The sequence below is a fragment of the Silurus meridionalis genome, chromosome 10 (assembly GCF_014805685.1).
Source record: "Silurus meridionalis isolate SWU-2019-XX chromosome 10, ASM1480568v1, whole genome shotgun sequence".
In the NCBI taxonomy this organism is placed as follows: domain Eukaryota; kingdom Metazoa; phylum Chordata; class Actinopteri; order Siluriformes; family Siluridae; genus Silurus; species Silurus meridionalis.
In genome coordinates this window covers 6,769,893-6,796,698 of record NC_060893.1, presented here as the reverse complement: position 1 = coordinate 6,796,698, position 26,806 = coordinate 6,769,893, and the positions used below count along the sequence as shown (strand labels likewise).

Here is a 26,806-nt window from a genome sequence, read left to right as displayed (position 1 = left end):
CTATCTATCTATCTATCTATCTATCTATCTATCTATCTATCTATCTATCTATCTATCTATCTATCTATCTATCTATCTATCTATATCCATCCATCCATCCATCCATCCATCCATTCATGTATCCATTTATCCATCCATCCATCCATGTATCCATCCAGCCATCCATTTATCCATCCATCCTTTCATCCATCCATCCATCCATCCATCCACCCACCCACCCACCCTCCATCCATCCATCCATCCATTTATCCATCCACCCATCCACCCATCCATCCATCCATCCATCCATCCATCTATCCAATTTATCTAACTTTTCTAGTGTCCAACCTTGCTACCAACTATATATAAACTAACATATCGTTCTCTGTCTGTCTGAGGTTTTTTTGTAATACATATTTATGGGACACAGAATCAAATGAATATTGTATGAACGTTAAAAAAGGAATACTGAACCAGCACTTACACACAAGTTATCTAGTTCATCTACATATGTCTTCACAGAGGCAGTTATCAGAGCGCACAGCTTTCTCCGTTTCTCTTTTATTTAATGAAGCACACACGCATTTCTATCCCATCCTACTGCACTTCGAAGTACAGCCCGTCTAATCGAATCATCTGTGGTATATTATGATTAGGTTTGTATGCTTAATCATGTGAGTAATTACCATGCTCTTTCCAATTAAAGCGCTTCATTACTCACACTCACTACATATTTAGGGCTGTCAGAACAAATTTCACTGTTCAGCGACTGTTTATAATCCATATTCAGGACACTGACCAGGGTAAAGTGGTTGATGAAGATCAATGAATGAATAATGCATAATCATTACATAGGAAGTCTACGTAAGGTTCGAATTTGCATACACGTGCACTGGGGATGTGCATCTCTATAACTGAATTAAAGAGACACAAGAAGCAGCTACCGATGTGATACAATGCGATCCCATAATTCACCCATTACGATGCAGTGTGATCCGATTCCCGATTTGATTCGACGCAATGCGATTCAATGCATTTCGATGCAATGAAAAAATATGATGCTCTGCAATTCACTATGGATATTATATATAATACTACAGATATTTTCTTTGCTTCAGACAGACAGCAAATCATAAATTTATTCCAGGAAGATGCAGCTCTACCTCTGCCATGTTAATCTGTATTCTAGGTGACTCTCAGGACACGTCATATTCGAGAGAAACAGTTTAGCGAGGAGAAATCAACCTGCATTTTTGATATTGGTCACAATTTATGTGTCACTTTCTAAATAATAAAAGTAGAACGCATCGACTGGTAATTACATTTAAATAAATATATTTTTTTGTTTTAACAAATTTGCGTTCGACAAAAAAAAAAAAAAAAAAAAAAATTTGGGTATAACAATAGTAAATGGGGACTATATGTAAAATGGGATATTAAAAAAAAAAAAAAAATCACACAAACCTTATAAACTTTTGTCCATACAGTGTAATAAGCTAGTTTATTAGAAAGAACAAAAGGTTTAAGCTTAATAAATTGGATTCACTTTATGCAGAGAATTGACAAAAAAAACACCAAAAAAGCTCACTTTTCAGCTGCGTCTGCGCTGAAGTGGGGGATTGTTCAGGCAGACTGTAGCCTGTGGGTGAGCAGAGAATGTTCTCTTTACTCTTCAGGAAGAAATCTACCATATCCAGCTGTCGGTTCTTTAATCCTGCCTAAAAAAAAAAGGTTAAAAGAAGTTAATTGTATATACTTTTAATCTATTATGCAATTATACCTTTTTCATTACACCTAAAATCCTAGGACTCTGTTTCCAGGTCAGAGATTTGTGTTATTTCAATAATAACAGTTTATTAAAATGACTGCCTATGATATATTTTTTAAATGTTATCGTTGTTCCCATGATTGCATACAAGACGACGACATGCACCTGCAGGGAATGGATGGGCATTGAACAACGTCCCCAGGCATTAAGATGGCACAGTGAGTCCACCACCCCGGCACTTCCAAACACCATCAATCTGTTCAGCAGCTCGTCCTGAGAAACCGTGAACAGCACCAAAGACAGGCCTGATGCTAAAACACACACATCACAAAAAACATTCTCCTGAAGAAGTGTCAGTAAAAGTTTTGCGAGGATCTGATTTATCTGGCACGTACCTTTCAGAATCAGAGAAAGGTGTTCCTCTCCTGACCAGCAAACAGGCAGGGCCGGGGCATCAATGCAATGATATGTAACAGTGTGAGACTCCAGGTCCCAGTACGCCAGGGTTGTGCTTTTGTTTCCCGGCGTGGTAAAACTAAGCACTACGGAAAATTCGGAGACAATTAACATGGTTGGCGTGGTCTGTTCCGTTACAGTGAAAGACATCACAGCGCCCCCTGGTGATAGAGTGGAACGACTGATTTTGGCGGTGGCTGCTGCTTGACGGCACTCGGAGCGAGGGAGGTCTTTGTACCACGGCAGCTGCGGAGCTGGAGGAGATGGTGCTTTAGCTTGCTTATAGAGCAATGCCAGCCTTGTCTCCCATGAGCTGTACACACAGAAAGATGGCTATATATTAGAGGTGACCCCGAATAGTCACAGTTGCTTCCACAAGAGGATCCTGATTCGACTACCAATCTTCACAGAGGTGTTATGAAACGAAGATCATGGCATTGTGGTTATATAGGGGTGCTCGATCTCTGATTTCACATGAAAAAAAAAACTACTGTTTTTCTCCCAATAAGTTAATGTACAGCTTATTATGATAATGTTGTAAAAAAATATGCGAAAAGAAAGACATATTTCTAACATGCGTGAATAAATCCGACTACCCGTGACAGATTTAAGTTTCACTTTTCATGATCCGTGACTGACACAGAAGCATCTTGGCGGCAGGGACTGAAATTTTCTAACAATGTCTGGGATATTCTTCAAATTCTAAATCTAAATCTAGTTCTAATCGAAATCTGTTATTTAGTTTTTGATAGTTTTTCTCTTCAGTAATAACATACCTCTTGGTTACGAAGCATATACACTATATATCCACTATATAATAAGTATTGGGTCACCAGGTCATAAGTACGGTATGTGATTTTTGAGCATCGGATTCCACATTTAGTCCTGATTTTCTCTTATAATTTCCTCCACTCTTCTGGGAAGATGGACATTTGTGTTGATCAGCCACAAGGGTATTATGAAAGGCAGGTACTGATGTAGGTAAGGAGGCCTGGGGTGCAATCAGCATTCCAATTCACTCCAAAGGTGTTCAGTAAGGATGAGTTCAGAGCATCTACATCAGGCCACTCAAGATCTTTCTCTCCAAAGCATGTTATCCAGATCTTCAAGGAGCTCACTTTGTGCACAGGGGCACTGCCATGCTGGAACAGGTTTGGGTTTCCAAGTTTAAGTGAATGCTAAATTTTATTCAAGCGCATCTACAGACGTCCTGTACAATTGTGCGCCTCTAGTTTTGTGGTAACAGTTTGTAAAAGAACCACAAATACCAGGAAAGGTCAGGTGACCCAATACTTTTGGAAATATAGTGTATTTCATAAATCATTCAAATAAATTACACATTCTACATATCTACATCTATAAAAGTAATATTTCTATCAGGATACAAAAGAAACACTGGGAGCGTAGCAATGCAGGATCCACCCCAATAGATGTAAATCTGTTTTTTGAAATTCAGAGATCCCCACTAAATCAGTACCAACACACAATTATGACATTGAAGTGGCACTTAATACTAGATCAGATAGCACACTCTAAAAAAAACAGAGGTGCCTATAGTATAGTATTGCTGCCTTACTGATCGGTTTGGAAGTGTGTACCCAGTACACACTGGCTGTACATCGAGTTGGCAATGCTGTCCTGATCACAAGGTTTTGGGGGTAGGAGAGGAAGGGGTCTGGAGTCCTTATGACAGTGCAAGTGATTTGTGTGAGTCCTGTAAAGAGCAAAAAATAATGATAATGAAGGAACTGAATGCAAAGTCAATACATATACATGTATTATGTATATGATTATAAACATCCTTAAAAATTTCTTTACAAAAAGACAAGCAAGTATTGTGTAACTGGCTACTAAACACACCTGAAGTAATCATTGAGATCAACTGCCAGTGCTTGGTTTTGTGTGGTGGCAGCCACAGCTGTGCTGAGATCTTGCGAGATGTGGAGAAGGCAGAAGGAAGAGAGAGATTCCACAGATTCTGCATCTCTTGATCGTCCTGATGCGTAGTATGCAGGAAGATCCAATGTAGCAAGGTGCTCTCCATCTGCACTGTCAAAAACATCTGGCGTATACAGTTAAGGAAAAACCCATTTGAAATAAATCTTAAACGTTGTCATGATCTGCATCTCGTCCAGTACCTATGTACATGAAATTCCAGTGCTAGTATGTCTCAAATGCAGAAGTAGTGAACAACCTCAGGATAGTTCCAGTAGCCATTTTTTGTGTCCAGGTATAAACTTGTGCAGGTATCTACAATTCTGACCAAGGAAAGCCGACAATAAAGAGCACATCACTTTCATTAGTAACGGTAGCCCAACTGTATCTATTAGAGATGGTAAGATTACTGATTGACATCGGCATCAAAGTTAACGTGGTGCACTGATTTGAAAAAGTGTGAATCGGATACAAGTTTTCATCTCAACATATTCGCATCGGTAAAATAAAATTTATTTATGTATAATTACTAGGAGACGTGTTATCATTTTATTATTTAGAAAGTGACCCATAATTTGTGACCAATATCTAATATGTAAGTTGCTTTCTACTCGCTAACCTGCTGCTACGTGAATACGACCTATCACAGCACTATGCAGAGCGAGGCGTGTCCTGAGAGTCACATAGAATAAAGATTAACATGGCAGAGGTAGAGCTGCATCTTCCTGGATACAGAACAGGAAAAGAACATCTGGCTTCTATTATTTTTTTCTTTCCCCTACAACACCCTAATTGTGAACGGGCCAATATGATTTGCTGTCTGTCAGAACCAAAGAAATAATAGCGAACCCTCTGTGCCATATTGAATCGCAGAGCACCATATTTCTTCCTATTGAATTGTATTGCATTGAATCGAATCGAATCACACTTCCCATCTTAATAGGAGTGAATCAGATCGCATTGTATCGGTAGCTGCTTCATATGTATCTTTAATGTATCGGATCGTTGGTTATGCATTGAGATACAAATCGCATCGGCCTCAGTTATAGAGATGCACATCCCTAGTATAGATATAACCTGATTGGTTAACATTGTCAGGCACAGCAGCAACACTTAGACTTTCAAACATTGCATACTTATTGGCCACTGTTAGAAATAATCTATATGAACAGAGAATTGGGACACCTGATTTTCCCAGCCATATATGGTCCTTTCCCTACCTGTTATCGCAAAGCTAAAGGCGCACAATCGTTTAGGGTGTCTATGGATGCAGTAAAATACATTAAACCCATGGATGCATGACATTTGACCTTCCACTGAACTAGGAGACCCAAAACCTGTCCAAGCATGTTAATACCCTGTGCACAAAGCAAACGCCATGAAGATGTGCTTTACATTTGATGGAATTTAACCTTTGGGATAAATTAAATAGAATCTGTATTGTTTAATGATTTATAATTACACTCTTGATATCACCCAAATGAGGATGGGTTCCTCTTTTGAGTCTGGTTCCTGTCAAGGTTTCTTCCTCATAACATCTAAATTTCCCCACTGTGGGACGAATAAAGGTATATCTTATCTTATCTTAACCTCAAATGACTGTAAAAGACTGTAGAAAGGACATTACTCATAATCTTACATTCCAGTGCTCATGTTAGTTCTCACTCTCCAGTGTTCTGTATTGTTTAAAGACTAGAATCACACTCTTGATATCACCCAAATGAGGATGGGTTCCCCTTTTGAGTCTGGTTCCTCTCAAGGTTTCTTCCTCATAACATCTAAGGGAGTTTTTTCTTGCCACAGTCGCCACGGCTGCTCATCAGGCATAAATACACATCGCTCACCTCAACTGTTAAATTCTGTAAAGCTACTTTGAGACAATGTATGTTGTGAAAAGCACTATAGAAATGAACTTGACTTTACTTGCCTGACTGCACCCCAGGCCTCCTCACCTCACCTACATCAGTAGCTGACTTTACTAACATAATTGTGTCTGAATGAGCAAAGCACACTCCGAAATCTAGCGAAACACCTTCCAAGAAGAGTGGAGGGAAATAAAAGGGCAAATTGGGACTAAATGTGGAATGCGATGCTCAAAAAGAACATTCTATACTTATGACCAGGTGTCCATAAACTTTTGATAATTCAGTGTCTATTCTGAAGCATGTTGTAGGTTGACACTTACAGACTACAGGTACATTTCTCTTGCCATTTGTTTCGCTGTGGTCCGTTCCTCCCCGCAGCATTGTTATTGGGTGAATGTTGTTATGCTGACTTCAGCGAAAGGTGCTTTACCAGTGCAACCTGACACTACAATGCCAGAACTTTGTTGAGAGTGTTTTGTGACAGTGGTGGTCCTATAGGGTACTAATTGCTAGATATATAGCCAAAATTATGTAACCCATATGTGTTCTTTGGACATCGCATTCTAGATTTTGTCTCATCTTATCTTCACTTTTCTGGGAACGCTTTACACTAGATTTCAGAGTGTGGGGATTTCAGTTCCCAGGGGTTGAGGTCAGGACTTTAATATAATAAGAGAGTCCCCTTTTTACAAACACACACATCAAATACACACATTTTTAAAATCATTAAAATCTATGAGCAGTTAAGAGCAACCAGTCCACAACCAGAACATTGTAAAACATTGTAAAAAAAGCAACACAATTCACTGTACTTATCTACAAACCCTTTCTCAATGTTTTACCCAGACAGGAAAGAGTTGCATGTGAGCAAATACCAACAAAAAAAAAGGATACATATAAATCCGGAGCTTGTTAGAATAAATAATTCGCCTTTGCAGAGCTGGTGGTCACTAAACGTTTCCTGAGTTTCACATGGCAGGTTAAGAACACAGGAGGACAGCAGCTCTGGTTCAGCTGAGCCCTCCTGCCACACAAGTTGTACCAGGACACATCCATTCAGCAGGAGAATGCAGACACCATCAGTGAAAGACAGCAGTTTCGTAGAGGCCAGCTTACTTCCATCTGGAACAGTGATTGATGGGAGAGGATCAAGTTAGGATTTTTAGCAGCAATAGTAGAACTGAGAAAGTTAAGTCCTTCCTCCAGATAAACAGTTTTAAAACTGGATCTAAACGATAGGTAACAGTCTGCAGGGTTCTGGTTCACGTTCTTATATCACACACTATTGAAACATCACTGATCCATAATATAACAATTACATACAGTGTCTGTATATTTATCATTTTTCTATATATACATTTTGGAAACGTCTAAACGATTCTGCAAAAAGACAGGACATTTCTTCTGTAAGACAGAGAACAGGGGAGAAGATGTTATCAAACTGATTCCCCCCACTGTTAAACATGGAGGTGGAAGCTTTTGGGGTTGCTTTGGAGCAGGGAAGATTGGAGATTTATTCCAGGTGAAAGGAAAACCAACATGGCTACCATGCAATTCTGTCTGGACTGTGGCTAATTGGAACTGATAACACCATACAACAAGCGACTTAAATTGTATGTCCATTCTCTGGAAGTGTTATATAGAGAGTGAACAGTCTTCTGGAGTGTTATCTATTATAAAATGGCCTGCCCAGTCACCACACCTAAATCCTACTGAACTGCTCTGGGGTGAACTGGATTGCAAAGTCAAAATGAAATCTCCAACTATTGAAGAAAATCTTTGGTAAGTTTTACAAAAGGCACAGCAAAGCATTTCAGCTAAATGTTTAAATGCCAAAAGTGTGTAAAGCTGTTCATCAAGCTAAAAGAGGATTTTTTAATGAAAATAAAATGTACCGTATTTTTCGGACTATAAGCCGCTCCTTTTTTTCCCCACGCTTTGAACCCCGTGGCTTAAACAACAAAGCAGCTAATTTATGGATTTTTCCTGGGTTTTTCCCGTTTTCATAAACTTCAAAGCCAAAAAACTGAGACCCATAACATTAGACCAATGAAATTGCCAAAAGGGTTCAGGTGTACCAATTCAACTCTTTATATTAAATCAGACACGCTCCCACTGAATCAGACCGCACCACATCATAAATATGGATGAGGTTCCTCTTCGTTTGCAACAGAAATCATAAGCACAGACAGGTTCTCAAAACTCGTGCTTTTTTTTTTTCTTGACAACAGCGTTACGGGTTAGTCAAAGAAACTTAGAACTGAGCATCAGAAAATAATAAGGACATATTCCTCGGTCTTGCACGCCTGTAGTAATACCGGAAAAAAGTGGCAGCAGGCTATTCCCAAAATACCGCTCTGTGTGTTTGGTCAAAGTAAATCTTATTACCCCACATACATACATTACCCTAGTTTGTTGCATATTTCCAAAAGAAAATTGCATGTGTCACTCAAAAACCATAAAAAAGCTGGGTGCTTCCAAACTTTTGACGGGCTTCGTAACACTCACTTAAGTCCTTATCGACCAGCTGCAAGAGTCGATCTGTAGAACATTCGAACACTGGCGTCAACTGCCGCTCTGAATGAATCTCATGGAGTCTGAGATTACAGGCTGGTCTCAGAGTCAGGAGTCTCGGCTTGTCGACTTTATTTTGCTCTGTAGACACCTCCCAGAGAAAGCTAGCAAACAAGATAAGGAAAAATACTGTTCATTGTAAAACATGGCCGAAGGGAAAAACAACACGTAGGAAAGTTTTACGGAGTGTAGATGAGCAAAAGATAGTAGTGAAAAAAGTAGAGTTCGATAGTGAAATCTGTAGATCCAGCTTTGAAGGTTTTCCGGAATATACATGTAGGTCTAGCATCACAGAAGTAATGATTCTACTCAGAAAAAAAATACTGATTGCTACATAAATGCAATAAAAAATCCTCCTATTATGCTCTGTTTATGGAAAACCCTGTACTCCAGATCTATACTGATCCTGATATAACACAGCACTTACTGAAGACTGACAGAAAGACGGACAAGCAGAAAGAAATGTGCACAGACAGAGAGATAGATCAATAGATAGAGGAACATAAATAGACTAAAACAGACAGTGACAGATAGACACGTGTTGACAGACAGGCAGACAGAAAAAGATGTATAGAAAGATGTACAGATAGACAGAAATGCAAATATACAGCCAAACAGATAGAACAATAGATAGAGAAACAGACAGCCAGCCAGTGAGAAAACAGAAACATATATACAGACAGGCAGACTGACAGAAAGATAGTCAGACAGAGAGGCTGTTTTTCTGTCTATCTGCTTGTCTGTCTGTCTATCTTCTGCCAGTCTGCTAATATGTCTATATGTCTATCTTTCTGTCAGTCTGCCTGTCTGTCTATCTTTCTGATAGTCTGCCTGTCTGTCTATATGTCTATCTTTCTGTCAGTCCGCCTGTCTGTCTATCTTTCTGTCAGTCTGCCTGTCTGTCTATCTTTCTGTCAGTCTGCCTGTCTGTCTATATGTCTATATTTCTGTCAGTCTACCTGTCTGTCTATCTTTCTGTCTGCCTGCCTGTCTCTCTATATGTCTATCTGTCTATATGTCTATCTTTCTGTCAGTCTGCCTATATGTCTATCTGTCTATCTTTCTGTCAGTCTGCTAATATGTCTATATGTCTATCTTTCTGTCAGTCTGCCTATATGTCTACCTGTCTATCTTTCTGTCAGTCTGCCTGTCTGTCTATCTTTCTGTCAGTCAGCCTGTCTCTCTATATGTCTATCTTTCTGTCAGTCTGCCTGTCTCTATATGTCTATCTGTCTATATGTCTATCTTTCTGTCAGTCTGCCTATATGTCTATCTGTCTATCTTTCTGTCAGTCTGCCTGTCTGTCTATCTTTCTGTCAGTCTGCCTATATGTCTACCTGTCTATCTTTCTGTCAGTCTGCCTGTCTGTCTATCTTTCTGTCAGTCAGCCTGTCTCTCTATATGTCTATCTTTCTGTCAGTCTGCCTGTCTCTCTATATGTCTATCTTTCTGTCAGTCTGCCTGTCTCTATATGTCTATCTTTCTGTCAGTCTGCCTGTCTCTATATGTCTATCTTTCTGTCAGTCTGCCTGTCTCTATATGTCTATCTTTCTGTCAGTCTGCCTGTCTCTATATGTCTATCTTTCTGTCAGTCTGCCTGTCTCTATATGTCTATCTTTCTGTCAGTCTGCCTGTCTCTATATGTCTATCTTTCTGTCAGTCTGCCTGTCTGTCAAACAGAAACATATATACAGACAAATAGACATACAGACAGACAGGCACATAAATAGACTCTGTCTGTATGTATATATGTTTGTTTGTTTGTCCGTCTGTATATTTGTTATGTCTGACAGACTGACAGACAGACAGACAGGATGATCAATAGTTGAAGGTTGTGTGTACAGACTGTGAACTCACTCTATGCAGGACTCCTCCAGTACATGACCGAGAGCTGCAGTTTCAGAAACATCACTGAGCCTCAGTTCTCCGTGATCAGTCAGGCAGCAGAGCAGCGCACAGCCAGCAGCCATTCCGGCTTTTACAGCCTTCTCTGTGTCTCTCCATAACCCAGTGTCAGCTACAAGTGCCACCTCTAATGCAGCCTGGGCACGCGCTTCAGGCCTCCTCAACATGGTGCCAGGGCTTTAGAACAGATCTAACAGTGCACCAGGGATCTCAGGAACCTGATGCTGGCTGGACCGCGCAGTAAAGTCTCCTATCATTGGCTTTCAGAGGAACTCAGAAAGCTGCCTTACCTCTGGTGTTGGTCAACAGGAACATAACGAAACAACCACAAAGCAGCTGACAATCACGTGCCAGGTTCCGTCACGTGGTACATTTAAGCCAATCAAACAACAGCATATTCAGGCTCGGTTGAATCTAGACAAAAAGACATTAAACAGATAAAATTTCGGTCTATAACAAAATATACAATTGAATATATTTTTACACACTATTTATTTTATAAATACAATCTTAAAAGTTTTTTTTACTAACGTCTTTATTTTGAATATCAGTTACACAAAGCTTGAACATCAACGCGGAAGTGAAAGTTTAGGGTCGCGTTCCAAAATCGCCGTGAAGTGCACTAGGGAGCAGGTTCAAACCATTGTGTCGTAACCTACATAGTGTACTTGTCTAACGAGCAAGGAAGCCGTTTGGGTTGTTTCCATGGAGCCCAGTCAAATGCAGCTCGACTTTGGAGTGTGAAAGTCGGAGAGCGCGATTATGGAGGCGTTCAGAACATGGAGCTCATTTCTAGTGTTGTAAATAAGGTTTTTCAAATCTCCTGGCTTTCTGGTGAAAATAATGTACGGAGGTGTAAAAAAATGGAGAGAAAGCTTTAGAAGTCTATGGTAAGTGGAGCATGGAGGGTTGTTGAATGTAACAGAGGAACAGCTGGGACTGTTCCCTATAGAAACAGGAAGTGATAGTTGGAGTTTTAACTGTTACTCATTTTGACTTTATTAAAAAGAAATCAATGTATAGCACTTGGCAGATGCTCTTATTCAAACTAACATTCATCTCACTTGAGTTAAAGGTTTTGATGAAGAGGACAGCAGTTGCATCTTGGTGCTTCTGGGCTTTGATCTCACAACCTTCTGCTTCTGGATCACTAATCCATATCCATGCCAGTAATTGTTTGATTGTGTTTTGTCTTTCAGATGTTATTCGCACCATTCAGGATCCTGAGAAACCCAATACTCTGGAGGAGCTGGATGTGGTGACCGAAAAATGCGTGGAAGTTCAAGATCTTGGGGACGATGAGTACCTCATCATTATCAGGTTCTCCCCTACAGTGCCGCACTGCTCTCTGGCCACACTGATAGGTGGGTCGAAAGATAAAGAGAAGTTAACGGCTTTTGTCTTTTTTTTTTTTTTTTGACAAGCATAGTTGTACAGCTGCTCGGGATTTGAACCTTGCAACATGCAGGTCTCTTGTGAAACGTGAACATTTGTGCATTTGCGAGATGCCACTTGTATTTATGTCATTTATACACATGGGCAGCTGTGTGCTGTGCACAGGGGCCCACAAATGGCAGCTTGGTGTGGCTGGGATTTGAACTCACAACCTTCGGATCCAAAGATTTAACCACTAAGCTACCAATTCAATAGACAATCATTTAGTTAATCTATACACTACGTATATGAAAAAAGGTTTATTTTGGAAAAAATATATGAAAAAAAAAATTGCATAATTTAAATCAAGACAAATGTGACTCAACTGTTACATTCTGTTTGACTGTTTGATTAAAAATAATAATAATAATTTTTTTTAAAGTCACAGTTCAATTTTGGTACAGTCAGGGAAAAATGCAAAACATATAATTGCTTGTCGTTTTTTTTTTATTAATATCATTATTATAAACATTTGTGAACACATTTTTGAAAACAATAATAATTAAAAGAAAATCCCTGCTTGGTTGAAAAATATATAAAAATAGAATCAATTAAGTGAATGCTATACACTTTATTCATTAAATTGTATTAAATTGACACAAATTAAATTGATTAAATAAAATGTATTAAATCGAAACATTTATTGAAGTTGTATACATTTGTTAGACCCCATTTGGGTAATGCAGATGTGTATAAAAGTGTGTGTGTGTGTGTTTACATTTAATATTTCATTTTCTAGATATGGTCTACTTTACTGTTCAACTTACATCAGCATACTTTAACAAATGTCTGCATTAAGGAAACACGAGATTCAACCAAGTTATTTATACATTTTTTGAATTCAAATGATTTATTCATAAATTCATTCCTATCCTTCCGCTGTTCATTCATTCCGTTCGATATGCACAATTCTCAGGAATTTCTCCTTTTAAGAGAAATTCTTGAAGCTGCACATAAAAAAACGCGAAAGAATATCCATATCACTAGACTGTCGTAAAAAAAACGTTGCGATGACAGGAAGTGGCAAAGATTTTGCACATGCGCAGTACAAATTGTGTTTCCAGTCAGGATCGAGTAGTACACACGTGCACCGAACCAAAAGTCTTAAACTGGATCCAGAAGTCTGAGAGCATCCCTTTAGTGGTGGCATAATAGTTTAAGCTCTGGGTTACTGATCAGAAGGTCAGGGGTTCAAGCATAAACCCCTTTCTGCTCCACGGCTGCTGTATCATGGCTGACCCTGATATGAGAAGAAAGAATTTCATTGTATATGTAGCAAGTAAATGCTTGCTACATATGTCTTGAATGACAGTGTGTACTTGAGCTGGCATGGGCTCCACAAGATTATTCTAATCCTTATTAACCGCCTTATCATTGTCGTCTGAACACACTTCAACAGAAGCAATTAGACATCAGGAAAATATAGGAAAATATGATCTGGATCACATATTTGCCTACATTTAAACAGGGCTCAAGAAAAAAAACAATCTCTCAGTCTGAAATATTTCACAATTTGGAGAGCTTGTGTTTATTTCCAAATTGTAAAATTTTGAACGACCTCTAAAACACGAGTTCTTTAAGTCGGAAGTGTGTTATAGGCGATCTAGGTTATGGCCTGCTTTTTTGCAGTTTGCTGAAAGTTAGACACAAGAACAACCAGCGGGGGATGGGAATGGGAATGACGAAATGAATCCTGAGAAAGGTGGTGATTATCTGGAACAATGCTTTATTGTCTGTAATTTGCTGAGGGAAGTCAAACACCTGTGTACTTGTAATTTGACCTGTTTTGTTTTAGGCTCTTCATGGAGCTCAAAACCTGACACTCCACCCCTATTTATCTTGTGTGATACTATTCCAAGGGTTTTTATAACTTAAAACTCAACCAAATTTCAAATGGTTTTCCTACAGTATATTATACCACACAGGCACTTCTATAAGGAGTATGGAGCTGCTTATTGTAGTAAAAATCTATTTAGGAGGTGGTATCAAAAATCTTCAAGACTAGTTTTGTAACAGCCCAACAGATGGCAGCACAAGGCTGCACGCACAGTCACAGGGAGCACCGACCTCCATAAATCAGTGTGCCAAATGACATCGTCCTGTGTACATCGGAAGCTGTGCAACGGGTGCTTTTCTGACCACGTGAGCACCACGTCACCGAGCTCTCCTCACACGCGAGTTTCTCGCCAGAAACAACACAGATTTGGCTACTGCAGACTTCGCCCTCTTCCCGAAGAGGAAATGCAGCTCAAAGGTCAACGTTTTGACACCGTTGCAGAGATCCAGCGCGAATCTCAGAAGTTGCTTGACACAATTTGAAAAGAAAACTTCCAGGACACATTCCAGAAGTTTCAGGAATGCTGGGAGGTCTGTATTGCTGTGCAAAGGGACTATTTTGAAGGTGATAGTGAGTAAACATGGATAAATATAGAACAGAGTCAGTGTCAACTTTTTGATTCCACCTAAAATTATATAAAAAACTTTTTTTTTTTCTGTAAACAAATATTTATTAAACATAATATATATTAATATTTAATGTTGTTTTAAGTGGTATCACTCCTCTCATTTTAAATCTAAATTTATGTCATAGAGGGAATTACGTTTTTGTTTTCTTATGCATTCTGCAAATTTATTCACACTTAAATGGTAGGTTTTTTTTTTTCTTCCATACTTCTTTCTTTGTACTCATTTTACAGTCTAATAAGCAATTTCCTTACTCGCCAGGGGAGGAAAACATTTCCCTTCCAATGCGATCTAGAACTGACATTTCGCTGTTTGCACAAATGATTGGTGGTGCTGCTTCATATCGCATGGACCCGTCTGAGTCTCAATTACTACAGCCAGACTTGAATCAGCGGTTATAGGTCGCAGCTGGAGCGTAGAGCGATCTATCTGGATGAAATTAACTCGCATCACTGAATACCCATCAAGATAGGATGCCTGTCTATCACAGGACACAACACATAGTCGCACACTCATTCACCATTTTTGGCCAATTGAGAGTTTGATATCTACAGTAGCAAATTTTATACCTTGGTGGGGAAAAAACAGGCAAGGAAATTACTGAATATAACAGGAAAGGTATGGGTTGTGAATTTGAAACGATAGAGGGAGTGCCAACTTGCATAGTCTTATAGTTTTTAGTATGTTTCCTGCATGGGATTTTCAGCACGGTATTCACAAAAATGACAATATGCTATTAAACAGTAACCTGTGTTTAAATGCACTGAATACACAACCTAAATATATGACAATATATGTTCAAACAGCTAAACTATAGTAGACAGGAGTGTATATCTAGCCAGAAAAAGAGCTCCAAAGGTGGCTAAAATGACTGGCTTCTGTGGCCTGTTTCACGGGTACTACAGATTGCAGAAATGTGGGGTAACTTGGCCAAATGACTTTGGGGTATCAGTTACTGGATAGAAGATTAAATGTTTTTGCTATAGCAGCAAACTGTTTTAAAAAAACTAAAACAACATGGAGTGCACTTTCTGTGTTTTTCTTTTTTTGGCAAGAGGATTGCAAGAGATATTGTAGACTATTCTACTTTATTGCCCTCACTAGCAATAAACATTAACTACTGAACTATTCAGTTTTTAACAGACAAGATTGACAGTTTATAATGATTTGTGTTGCAGGTCTTTGCTTACAAGTGAAACTTCAGCGATGCCTACCTTTCAAACACAAGGTAAAGAGTGATGCAGGTTTAAAGCTTTACATTCGTATTAGATGATCTCAGTACAGCTAGTCGTTCTTCCCCTAGTTCTATGGCTTTACATGATTAAAGTTTTGTTATTGTTTTTTTATCTGTTCACAGCTCGAGATTTACATTACTGAGGGAACACATTCAACTGAGGAAGACAGTAAGTGTGTACCAGTGGACATATTGCTTAAAAGAGGGTGCTGACTGGTGCTGGCTAGGGTCATTGACTGTAAATGACAATAAAGCCACTGGACCCTGTGGCAGGAAACATTTGACCTCTGTATAACGGTAATCAAAGCTGGCAAATCGCATAAGCAGGACAAGAACCATAGACGGTATGGTAATGCAAGGTTTTCTATTGCCAACCTGCCGGTTTTGTCCTATTTTACCTTTTTCAAATCCCCTGAGAGAATATTCCCTGCAGCAACAGCAACATCTGACCTCCTTTCTTTTTGTGGTCAGATGCCAGCACTAGGAGCAGAGATCATTTGGCTTTTAAGAACAATGACAAACCAACTCTCAAACAGATACAGCAATTGGATTGATTCTGTAGGTGTAAGGATGGTCAGAGGTTTTCATGAGGTCAGATTAAAGAGATCCTCTCCTCAAATTAGAAAGTTTATGGTTTTGTTGCATGGCAGTTCTCAGGGTCTGAACTCATATTTTTGCAGATGTCAAAAAGTTTTGTTTCTTGCACAAGGAGAGGATTCTGTCTGGTTGCTCTGCCATAAAATTCACATCAGTGGAGTCTCAGTGATGGTTGACCTTCTGCAAGTTTATCTTTTCTTTGGTTCCCAACTTAAGTGGCCACCAAGTTCTTGGTCACCAATCCGATGGTTTTGCTCCTGCTGGACAACATTCAAAGTGTAGAAACATCTCAAAAATGATCCAAAGAATTAGGTTGCACCTGAGCTCGATTTCAGGTGTCATTGCAAATGAATTACATATTAATGGAATGCAATACACTTCAAAAGACAGCTTTTTAAACTCAAAGTACAGATGTAGAAATCTTCTAAAACATATCAGGAAAAAAAAGATAAAAAACATTAGAATGCTTACAGAACATTAGAATGAAGGACTAAATTGACTCTGTCTGTCCATATAGATATACAAATATACACTGATATACACTGGTGGCATGACCACCTGCCTCATATTGTGTTGGTCCCCCTTTTGCTGCCAAAATAGTCCTGATAATAACATGAACAACATTAACTTCTTCAGCAATATGAGCTACAGTAGCTTTGTCAGTTGGATCGGACCACACCGGTATCAGCCACCCATGACCCTGTTGCCGGTTTACCACCGAACCTTCCTTAAAACATTTTTGGTAGATACTGACCACTGCAGACTGGGAACATCCCACACGAGCTGCAGTTTTGAAAATGCTCTGACCCAGTCATCTAGACGTTAAAATTTGGCCCTCGTCAAACTTGCTCAAATCCTAACCCATTTTCCTGCTTCAAACACATCAACTTCGAGGACAAAATGTTCACTTGCTGCCTAATTTATCCCACTGACTAACAGCGTTATTCACTTCACCACTCATAATGTTATGCTGGATCAGTGTATAGATACATACAGTGGGGCAAAAAAGTATTTAGTCAGCCACCAATTGTGCAAGTTCTCCCACTTAAAAAGATGAGAGAAGCCTGTAAATTTCATGATAGGTACACTTCAACTATGAGAGACAAAATTAGGGGGAAAAAAATCCAGAAAATCACATTGTCTGATTTTTAAAGAATTTATTTGCAAATTATGGTGAAAAATAAGTATTTGGTTTATTTATAGAATAAGTATTTGGATATTTTAAACAGTAAATAGGGACTAAATGTGAAACAGGATGTTCAAGAAGCACACACATCTAATAGTCAGGTCTCCAGAAACGTTCGTTAGGCTTTAAATCTTTCAAAGATGAATTTATGCGTATATTAATTGTTTATTTATGTATGAATATGAAACCATGTCCAAATCTGTCCTTATCACGTCTCAGTCCTTATCTGGCTGTGAGATAATGTGTTAATAGAATGGAGCCTGCTGGATTTAATATAATCAATTCATGCGCCTTTTTTTTCCCCTCTTGCAGTTAACAAACAGATCAATGATAAGGAGCGGGTAGCAGCAGCGATGGAGAACCCTAACCTGCGGGAAATTGTGGAACAGTGTGTTACCGAGTCTGATGACTAAAGCCTCGTCTCACACAATGTCCTATACACAGTCTGATTTAAAAATCATGGCCTGGAACACGGCGAAACGTTTTTTTTCTATTTTCGTGCCGATTGCTAGCAAGCTGCTCCGTTGACTTTTTTTCCTCGGCAAGTCCACAGTTCACACAACACTGTGATCAATAAGAAAGCAACAAGCCTAATTGTTGTAGTGTTGAGCGTCCTTCAGAAAATTCTTTCGTGAGTTAAGCCAGGCAGAAAATATCAGAGAGGTTTCAGAGCAGAATAAATCGGTACATCTTGAATTATAATTCCATGTGTTTGCTTTATTATTATTATTTTTTTTTTATCTTTTCAGTGGAAATGTTTGAGAATGTCTCAGCAAAAAAAAAAAACGGATGGGATTTTCAACTTTATTCAATACCTTTTATCCTATTATCAGTCTGATATTGAAGTAAACATCCGAATCAGTCATTCGTCACCAGCCTTTATTATATTATGAAATAGGTAGCATTAAAAAATTCCCAGTCATAATTTTATACAGCTTGCTATTACTTTCTGTGTACATCTCAGGCAGAAATTTCCTGGATCAGCTCTCCGCTTTGATTTGTGTTTCTGATTTTTATCAGCTCACCTTCCTTATTAAAGTCAGTCTAGACTGCTTTATATCCTATGCTAATATGTTTGTGATAGTAAAATATTTAAAGAATGAAAATGTTACAGGTTTTAAAAAAACTTGCACATGCATTATTTTACATGCACTAGTTTATATCACAGGTCTTCAGACCTGCACATCAATACTGGTGTATTGATACTTGTATTGTTGCTATGTTATAAAGGTTGTTTGCTCAAGAGTGTGGACAGTGGAAAGACAAAATTCTGTAATCATGTAAATATTTACTTGGTAAACTTTTAATACATTTTGCTTCTTGTGTAGTAGTGATAATTCGTTTAAGGTTAAAGTGATCAGGAATGTTGGTTAGAAAAACCATGTGAACATGGTGACAATAAAATGAGTTTAGGTCGAATATTTCTCATGGCATATTTGGTGTCAAATCAAATCTGTATCTCATGCTGAATAATCAGACATTTTAAATATCATATAAGTTTAGCTACATGAAGATATGGTTTACATGGGTTGGACTGGAAGACCGTAATTGACCATAAATAACAACATAACATTATGACAGGGAAGTCAATAACACTTCATCATGGCACCTGTTAGTGGGTGGGATAAATTAGGCAGCAAGTATGTATTTGTCCTCAAATTTAAAGTGTTAGAAGCAGGAAAAATGGGCAAGTGTTAGAGTTTTAGTGAGTTTGACAAGGGCCAAATTGTGATGAGTAGACGACTGGGTCAGAGCATCTCCAAAACTGCAACTTACTGTATGTGGGGTGTTCTGCAGTGGTGAGTATCTATTAAAAGTGTTTCAAGGCTTGGTGCACATGGGGAGCGAAGGCTGGCCCATGTGGTCCGAACCATCGGACAAGCCACTGCAGCTCTAGTTGCTGAAGATGTTAATGTTGTTAAAAGTCGATGGGTCAGAACTGTTTTTGCAGCAAAATGAGGACCAACACAATATTAGGCAGGTAGTCATAATGTTATACCTGATCTGTGTATATAGAAATAGTGTTAAGAGGTGGTTCCTGTTGATGATGGTGGCAGAGGTAGATCAGGTGTAGATTGTTTGCAAGCAGAGCGAGGTGCTTGAGGCTAGAAGGATAATTAATAATGTGGCACACCTGATCCCATATATTTATGTGGCTGTTTTTGTCTGTTGAGTTAATTGTGTGGTCCTGAGCAAGCTGTAACTTGGCCATGTAATTACTGGTTTTCTACTGTGCACATGCCCAAATTAAAAGATAAAAGTCTAAGAATCTGGAGAAACTGTACTACTTTTCATTTCATGGCAGCATAAAAGAACATAAATGGGATTACAAATAGGAATACTGGAGTTATAAGGTGGATTGAGGAAGTCTTTGTTGTCACAAGGGGGTTTAAGTAGGTCTGCAAGGCCACACAGGGGTTCGGGGAAGTGTTTGACGTCACAAAGCCAGATGTGGAAGTCTTCCAAGGGCACACACACACACACATCGTGTGTATATATATATATATATATATATATATATATATATATATATATATATAATCACTATCTCAAAAGTGTGAACACCTAACCTACGAATAAGGTCCACGTGCACTATTCAGATTTGACACCACCACAAACAGAGGGAGAAGAAAAACACCTTAAAGGTATGCATTGTGGTTCTGAGAGACGTAAGTCTTGCTTTTCTCTACTTGCGAATAATTGCCTTACCAACACTTCTCCGGTCCCTTTCTTTTTCTACCTGTATACAGTGGTGTGAAAAAGTGTTTGATTTTTTTTTTTTTCTTCATGTTTGTCACACTTTAATGTTTCAAATCATCAAACTAAAATATAAGTAACAGATAACACAAGTGAACACAACATGCAGTTTTTAAATGAAGGTTTTTATTATTGAGGGAAAGCACAATCCAAAGGTACATGGCCCTGCATGAAAAAGTGTTTGTCTCTGAATCCTCAAAGGCGAGCTAAAACTAAAAATACAACACACTTTTTATTTATTATGCTAATGATATTTTACCTTAAAACGTCTTATGCAAATTATGTTTTTCTTCTGCTATCCCTGGAAGACCTCGAGTTGCCAGATTGTTGCCAGATAATTTGGAATGATGACTGCATCCCAGATTTCCTCACCCAACATCAGTACGTGACTTTCATATTGCCTTTGTGTCTGAATGAGCACAAATCTCCACAGCCACAATCTAAAATCTAGTGGAACATCTTTCCAGGAGAGTGAAGGTTATTGTAAGAGCAAATGAGGACTAAATGTGGAATGAGATGTTCAAAATGACATATCTTTTAGTCAGGTGTCACAAACATTGTCCAATGTGTTTCGTCTTCAAACAAATACACACACATTTAGATAATGGTCTGCATAGGATAACTTTTGCCCACATCTTCCCACTAAGTGTCTTATTTATAAAAATTAGTTTGCAAGAGTTTGGGAAGTCTTTGAGGTCACAAGGTGGGTTAGATTACATCATACAGAAACTTGTTGCTTTGTATATTTCCTATATTGTAAATATACCACAAAAATGAATCCTATTGCCTTCCTGCCTAATCTTCACGCATTATCCATAATGTTAGGATGCTTTTAATTCATAAAATCTGCTGTATCCATTTAGTGAAAGTATTAAATACTTTGCTGTATCAATTGCTGTATGCAGCTAAACACTTTGCGTTCAGTTTTTTTTATATGCATGCACACACAAACACACTTGACCACACCTGATTAACTTATCTGGGCAATCAATAACTAAAAGACACAATTACACATATACATGCACATACACATTGATTTCACAAGGTTTAGTCAATCACATAAAGTTGATGGGATGATATCTGACAGTGTAAGCCAGACACACACACTGTGCACAATCTCAACTGTCTCAATTGTCTTTGGAAGCCTTGATCATTATTTGGTTCAACTGTATTATAGTAGATTATTTTTCCATTGGTAAATTTCTAAAGATTTAAAAAAAAGTATACAAAAAGCACAGAAATCACAATTAGAGCCAATAGAATAAAATCCTGTAAGACGAAAGAAACATTGCAGATTTTGACAATTCATCCTGCAGGCACATGATACATACAGGTGGGACGTCATAGAGAATCATTACCACACCGAGCTCAAACCCTGACTAAACCGGAGAAAGGGGGAAGGAGAGGGTTCACATCACAATCACAGAGAAATCACAATATACAACCCATGGACCTCATTAACTTATGATAATGTCAAAGTCACTGAAAAGCAGCAGTTGATGAAGAGAACTGAACTGACAGCCGTGCCTGGAACATCTGATTAAACTGGATAGACCTCTGCTCTAATTTTACATAATTGAATGCCAACAGCTGATGATTTCAAAAGCTATTGTTATGAAGTCAAGGTAGAAATAATTTTTCGGGAGTGGGATTCGAAGAAAAATGCTAGTTGAGTCTGCAAAGCAGTGATAATTTCTTAAACTGTTCCCTAAAAAACAAACAAATCCATTTACAGTGAGTTTTTCCATATAACTATCAACAGTGGCTTTTTCATTTTTTTTTTCATATGGACTGATTTTTAAATAAAACAAATATATATATTTTAATCAATTTCATTCTATAAAGCTGCTTTGAGACAATGTCCATTGTTAATGCACCATACAAATAAAATTCAATTAAATTAATTTACATTACAATAACCTGTAGATAAGGCCTATGCAAGTGCACAATTTTTTTAAGTAACATTCAGCCACAGAGCCACAACAGTGAAAACAAGTACCAGATCTAAAAGATAGACTACTATGCAAAAATACTAATATATTTGTTTTAAATAAACACTCATAGAATATATAATGATTTCATTCTTTATAATGGGAATTGTATTAAGTCAAGTCAAGTCAACTTTATTTTTATAGCGATTTTCACAACAGACATTGTCTCAAAACAGCTTTACAGAATTTTAAGAGTCAAGGTGAACTCTGATGAGCAGCCGTGGCGACTGTGGCAAGGAAAAACTCCCTTAGATGTTATGAGGAAGAAACTTTGAGAGGAACCAGACTCAAAAGTGGAACCCATCCTTATTTGGGTGACATCAAGAGTGTGATTCTAGTCTTTAAACAATACAGAACACTGGAGAGTGAGAACTAACATGAGCACTGGAATGCAAGATTATGAGTAATGTACTTTCTACAGTCTTTTACAGTCATTTGAGGTTAAGATAAGATAGGATAAGATAAGATATGATATACCTTTATTCGTCCCACAGTGGGGAAATTTCTTTGTTACAGCAGCAAAGGAAAAAAATAAAAATAAATATATAAAAAGAATATACACATACTATAATATACAGTATATACACAGTACAATGTATAAATACAATAAGAGAAGAATGGAACCAGGAGCTACTGAGCAACTCATAAAATAGCTCAACATTTGGGATCATTATAGATTCAACACCAGCTTCTCCATGCCAGAGCCTTTAAACACTCAAAGAGGTCCAATGTCTATACTCCACATGAGGTGGAATCCAAATGGCACTGGTACGTCTCTAGATGGTTCTTCGGGATGTTTGCGAGTTCCGCATCTACTTCTTTAAAGGTCCGTAATCTTCATAAGGTGGGACACGACTGGAGCTGGCGCAACCTCAGGATGCCTCGGGATAAGTAGAGAAAGAGAAGCAGTGGAGAGGAATTAGCTAGCTGGTGTTCATAATATTAACAAGCACAATGTGCATGTGATCAGGTACTGGAGCACAAGGTTATAATGTGATGAATGTTATGTGTAGGATTTGGTAAAAAGATACGTCTTTAATCTATGTTTAACCTGGGAAAGTGTGTCTGAACTCCGAACACTGTTAGGAAGACTATTCCAAAGTTTAGGCTAAATGTGAGAATTTCCTACCACCTTTAGTGGACTTTGCTATTCTAGGAAATACTAAAAGTCCGGAGTTTTGAGATCTCAAGGAGCGTGACGGATTGTAGCGTGTTAGAAGACTGGGTAGATACATGGGAGTAAAACCATTTAGTGTTTTGTAAGTAAATAGCAGTAGTTTGTAGTCGATTTGAAACTTAACAGGTAGCCAGTGTAGAGACGATAAGATTTTTGTTATATGGTCATATTTTCTCGACCTTGTGAGAACTCTGGCTCCTGCATTCTGGACTAATTGTAGCTTGTTTATTAATGATGCAGGACAACTACCTAGTAATGCATTACAATAGTCCAGTCTGGAGGTCATGAATGCATGGACGAGCTTCTCTGCATCAGATAAAGACATGTTTCTTAGCTTAGCAATATTTCTAGGGTGGAAGAAGGCTGTTTTTGTAATTTGATATTCAAAAGACAAGTTGCTGTCTAAAATAACTCCCAGGTCTTTTACTGTTGAACTAGTAGAGTGTGGGTCTCTAATAGTAATCTGTTGCCTTCCATTAGTTGCATGTTATGAGTAGTGGATATGATTAGGGATCATTAAAACATCATTGGGAACTTGTAAATCATTAGAACACCATTACGCATCCAGAATCTAATATGTTTTCAAATTGGTGCCTTTGGTTTGATGATAATCATATAATGATGCAAATAAACACAGTATGACATGGAGAACATTGGGTTTAATGGTTAAAAGTTGATAGTGTATTATGGCATTTGTAGTGGAAACCATGACTTACATGTTTTTCTTATTCAAATAATTTATTTGAACACAAATTGTATAAGAAAAGTTAGCGCTAAGGGTTTGGGTGCAAAGTAATGGAGAGTGTGTTAGAGAAGTGAAGAAAAGAGTGCAGGCAGGGTGAAGTGGGTGGAGAAGAGTATCAGGAGAGATTTGTGATAGAAGGGTATCTGCAAGAGTGAAAGGGAAAGTTTTAGGACTATGGTGAGACCTGCGATGTTGTATAGACGTGCTGTGGGCGTGTCTCCGTTTATTCAGGTCTGTGCGGCAGTAATGGCGAGTCGAGGCGAGAGCAAGACGAGTTTCTCAAAGTGGAAATATGCTCATTATTTCACTTTATTTGAGTATAAAGACAAAAACTTTTAAGTCAAATTTAAGATGTGTCTTTCTGGTTCGAAACTCGTATCTACTGCGATAAACAGCAACTTCAATCTGTTGAAGCTCCTCCAGGAACCCCATGCTAGAAGCTAGAAGCTAGAAGCTAACCCGGTGTTCTGTTCTACATTGTTGATGGTTTTCATACTTAAGCTGTTGAAGGAACATTTTTAAGAGCTCAACACAACAGCTTTTATGATGCAGAAGCCACTTTAGTTTTTGATTGTGAATATATTATTCAGCTTGTTTTGTTATTTATTTCAGAAATCCTTGTGATATATTCAGTTTTGCTGGTCTGACTTCAATAAAATAGTGTTTAAAAATGACTTTGTGTTTAAGTCAGTTTTGTGTTTGTATAGACCTAAAAGGGCATTAATGGGAACATTAAAGAACGTTCTTTAAAAAGTAACTAAAAAGTTACTTTTAATAGTAATGCATTACTTTTTGGTGTAAATAATCAACAAAGTAACTAAGTTACTTTTTGAATGAAGTAACGAGTAACTATAACTAGTTACCATTTTTTTAGTAACGAGCACAACACTGGGTATAAGGTGTTTTTATGAAATAAGATGCTTGACCCCATACAGACCCCATTCTTGAGCTACGAGCCTCCTTTACTTGAGAACTGCTGCTGAGGATGGTCCCAAATGGATAGATTACATGCAGATGGTTAAACAAAAGATGATCTAAAGACCAAACTTATCAAAAACAATGTATGTCCAAGTCTTACGTGTTATTACCGGATTACTTTTGTTTAGAAATAAAGTACTGTTCGGAAGTCAGACGATTGGCAATCAAGAGTAACGTATGCCAAGCAATATCATACACAATCAGTATTTTAGTCGGTAACGAAGAGGCAATACAGATGATCAAAAGCTTGGTAAACGTAAGCAATGTTTTGAGTGTGAATATATTAGAAATATGTTAGTAATATAGTTAATAAGACCTGTGCTCAATCAATCTGAGGGAAAGTGAGAATAGGAAAGTGTGGGTGTGCACTGGGAGTCCATTTCATATATGTTTGTATGCTGTAGAGAATGCAGGGATCTCTAGTGTCTACCTGACTGAAAGCCGGCATGAGTCTGGTTCCTCTCAGTGTTTGTTTCTCATGGCATGAGCCTTTTTTCTCCCTTGCCTCTGGATTGCTCATTATGGATATGAATCTACATCTGGATTTTTGCATCAGCATTGTAAAATAATGCAAAAAAAAACTTAGTGCTATGTAAATAATTGGAATTGAATTAAAGCTTGTTGCTAAGCAACAGATGGGCCAGCAGGAATGGTGAACAATCTGTCTTATTATAGTATAAACCCAATTTGTTTTGCGTATATAATATAAAATGATACAGAGTAGCAATTGAATAAACAATAGAAACTAAGTGCCTAACTAGTCCCTCTCAAATCCTAATTAAAGAAGATGAGAGCTTTTAGACAGGGGAAGTATTACAAGTGATTTCTAAATTGTTTCAGTAACAGTACTTTTTAACAAACACCATTAAACTTAATTCATTTAATGTTTATTAATAAACATGCCTCTGTTTAGGATATTTAAAAAAAAAATGCTGAACTTAGAGGTTCATCTTTTCCATCTTTTCTCCTATACTATAAGAATTTCACATAAACTTAAGTGCAATTGGTAAACAGCAAATCTTAATGAATTTCATTCAATTTCAAATGGATGAATCACCAGTGCTGCTGTTTTTGTTAATCATGCAGAATCAGTATACAGTATGTTTAAATAGTCTTCATCCCAGTGATCATCAGTGTATAAACTGTGGCGTGACTAGGGACCGATTTTAAGTGGAATAAAGTATACAAATACACAAAACAAAAAATCTAATCAAAATCACAGTGTGATCAAGACAATTATATTGAGAATTGGGTTGTGCTTATATTTTGGAAGGATGCCAAACAGATGTCGGAATAATGCTCATGATGATGATGATATTTATTATTTTAATAATGTAGTATACAGTCCCTTCATCTCAACTCGTCATATTAATAATGTTGCCAAAAATATCTCCATGTTAGTTTAAGTGAAAACCATTTAATATGTATATGCTGTTAATAAAGGGAGAATGGCAAGAAGGTTGAATTTTTTGTTCTCTTTATGTAGTAAACTTTGAGCTTTTCTTTGCTTGCCACCTTGAAATCCCTAAACCAGAAGTTAAGTTAGCATGGCTTTCAGCGATTAAGGAAAATGCATTATTTCAATATAGGTTAATCCTGTTTCTTCAAATATTAGACAATAAAATTGGACTAAACAGAATAAAAAACAGTAACAAATTAAATAATTATTTACAATACTGACTATGACTATGTTATGTCATATAACATATAAGGATGCTACTTCCTGTATTTTCCTCTATCTATCCTATATTACATAATCCGG

At 37.8% G+C, this 26,806-nt stretch overlaps 2 protein-coding genes across 3 annotated transcripts in view; one reads left to right on the top strand and one right to left on the bottom strand.

Moving 5' to 3' along the window:
* The window catches only part of spg11 (SPG11 vesicle trafficking associated, spatacsin), a 38,210-nt gene extending 27,390 nt beyond the window's left edge, over positions 1–10,820 (bottom strand). For both annotated transcript variants that reach the window (XM_046858874.1, XM_046858875.1), the window contains exons 1-8: positions 10,435–10,820; positions 8,512–8,681; positions 6,898–7,125; positions 4,064–4,265; positions 3,780–3,917; positions 2,143–2,516; positions 1,913–2,058; positions 1,568–1,697 (exon numbers count right to left, since the gene is read on the bottom strand). In XM_046858874.1, coding sequence (XP_046714830.1) covers positions 1,568–1,697; positions 1,913–2,058; positions 2,143–2,516; positions 3,780–3,917; positions 4,064–4,265; positions 6,898–7,125; positions 8,512–8,681; positions 10,435–10,649 — 1,603 coding nt within the window. In that variant the 5' untranslated portion in view covers positions 10,650–10,820. The remainder of the gene's footprint in view (positions 1–1,567; positions 1,698–1,912; positions 2,059–2,142; positions 2,517–3,779; positions 3,918–4,063; positions 4,266–6,897; positions 7,126–8,511; positions 8,682–10,434) is intronic.
* Positions 10,821–10,956: 136 nt separating this feature from the next.
* On the top strand, positions 10,957–18,098 carry ciao2a (cytosolic iron-sulfur assembly component 2A). Its single transcript, XM_046858876.1, is given in 6 exon segments — positions 10,957–11,346; positions 11,349–11,372; positions 11,682–11,846; positions 15,558–15,607; positions 15,737–15,782; positions 17,709–18,098. Coding segments are annotated over 6 exon segments (471 nt in total). The 5' UTR covers positions 10,957–11,261; the 3' UTR covers positions 17,810–18,098.
* The last annotated feature ends 8,708 nt before the right edge of the window (positions 18,099–26,806 follow it).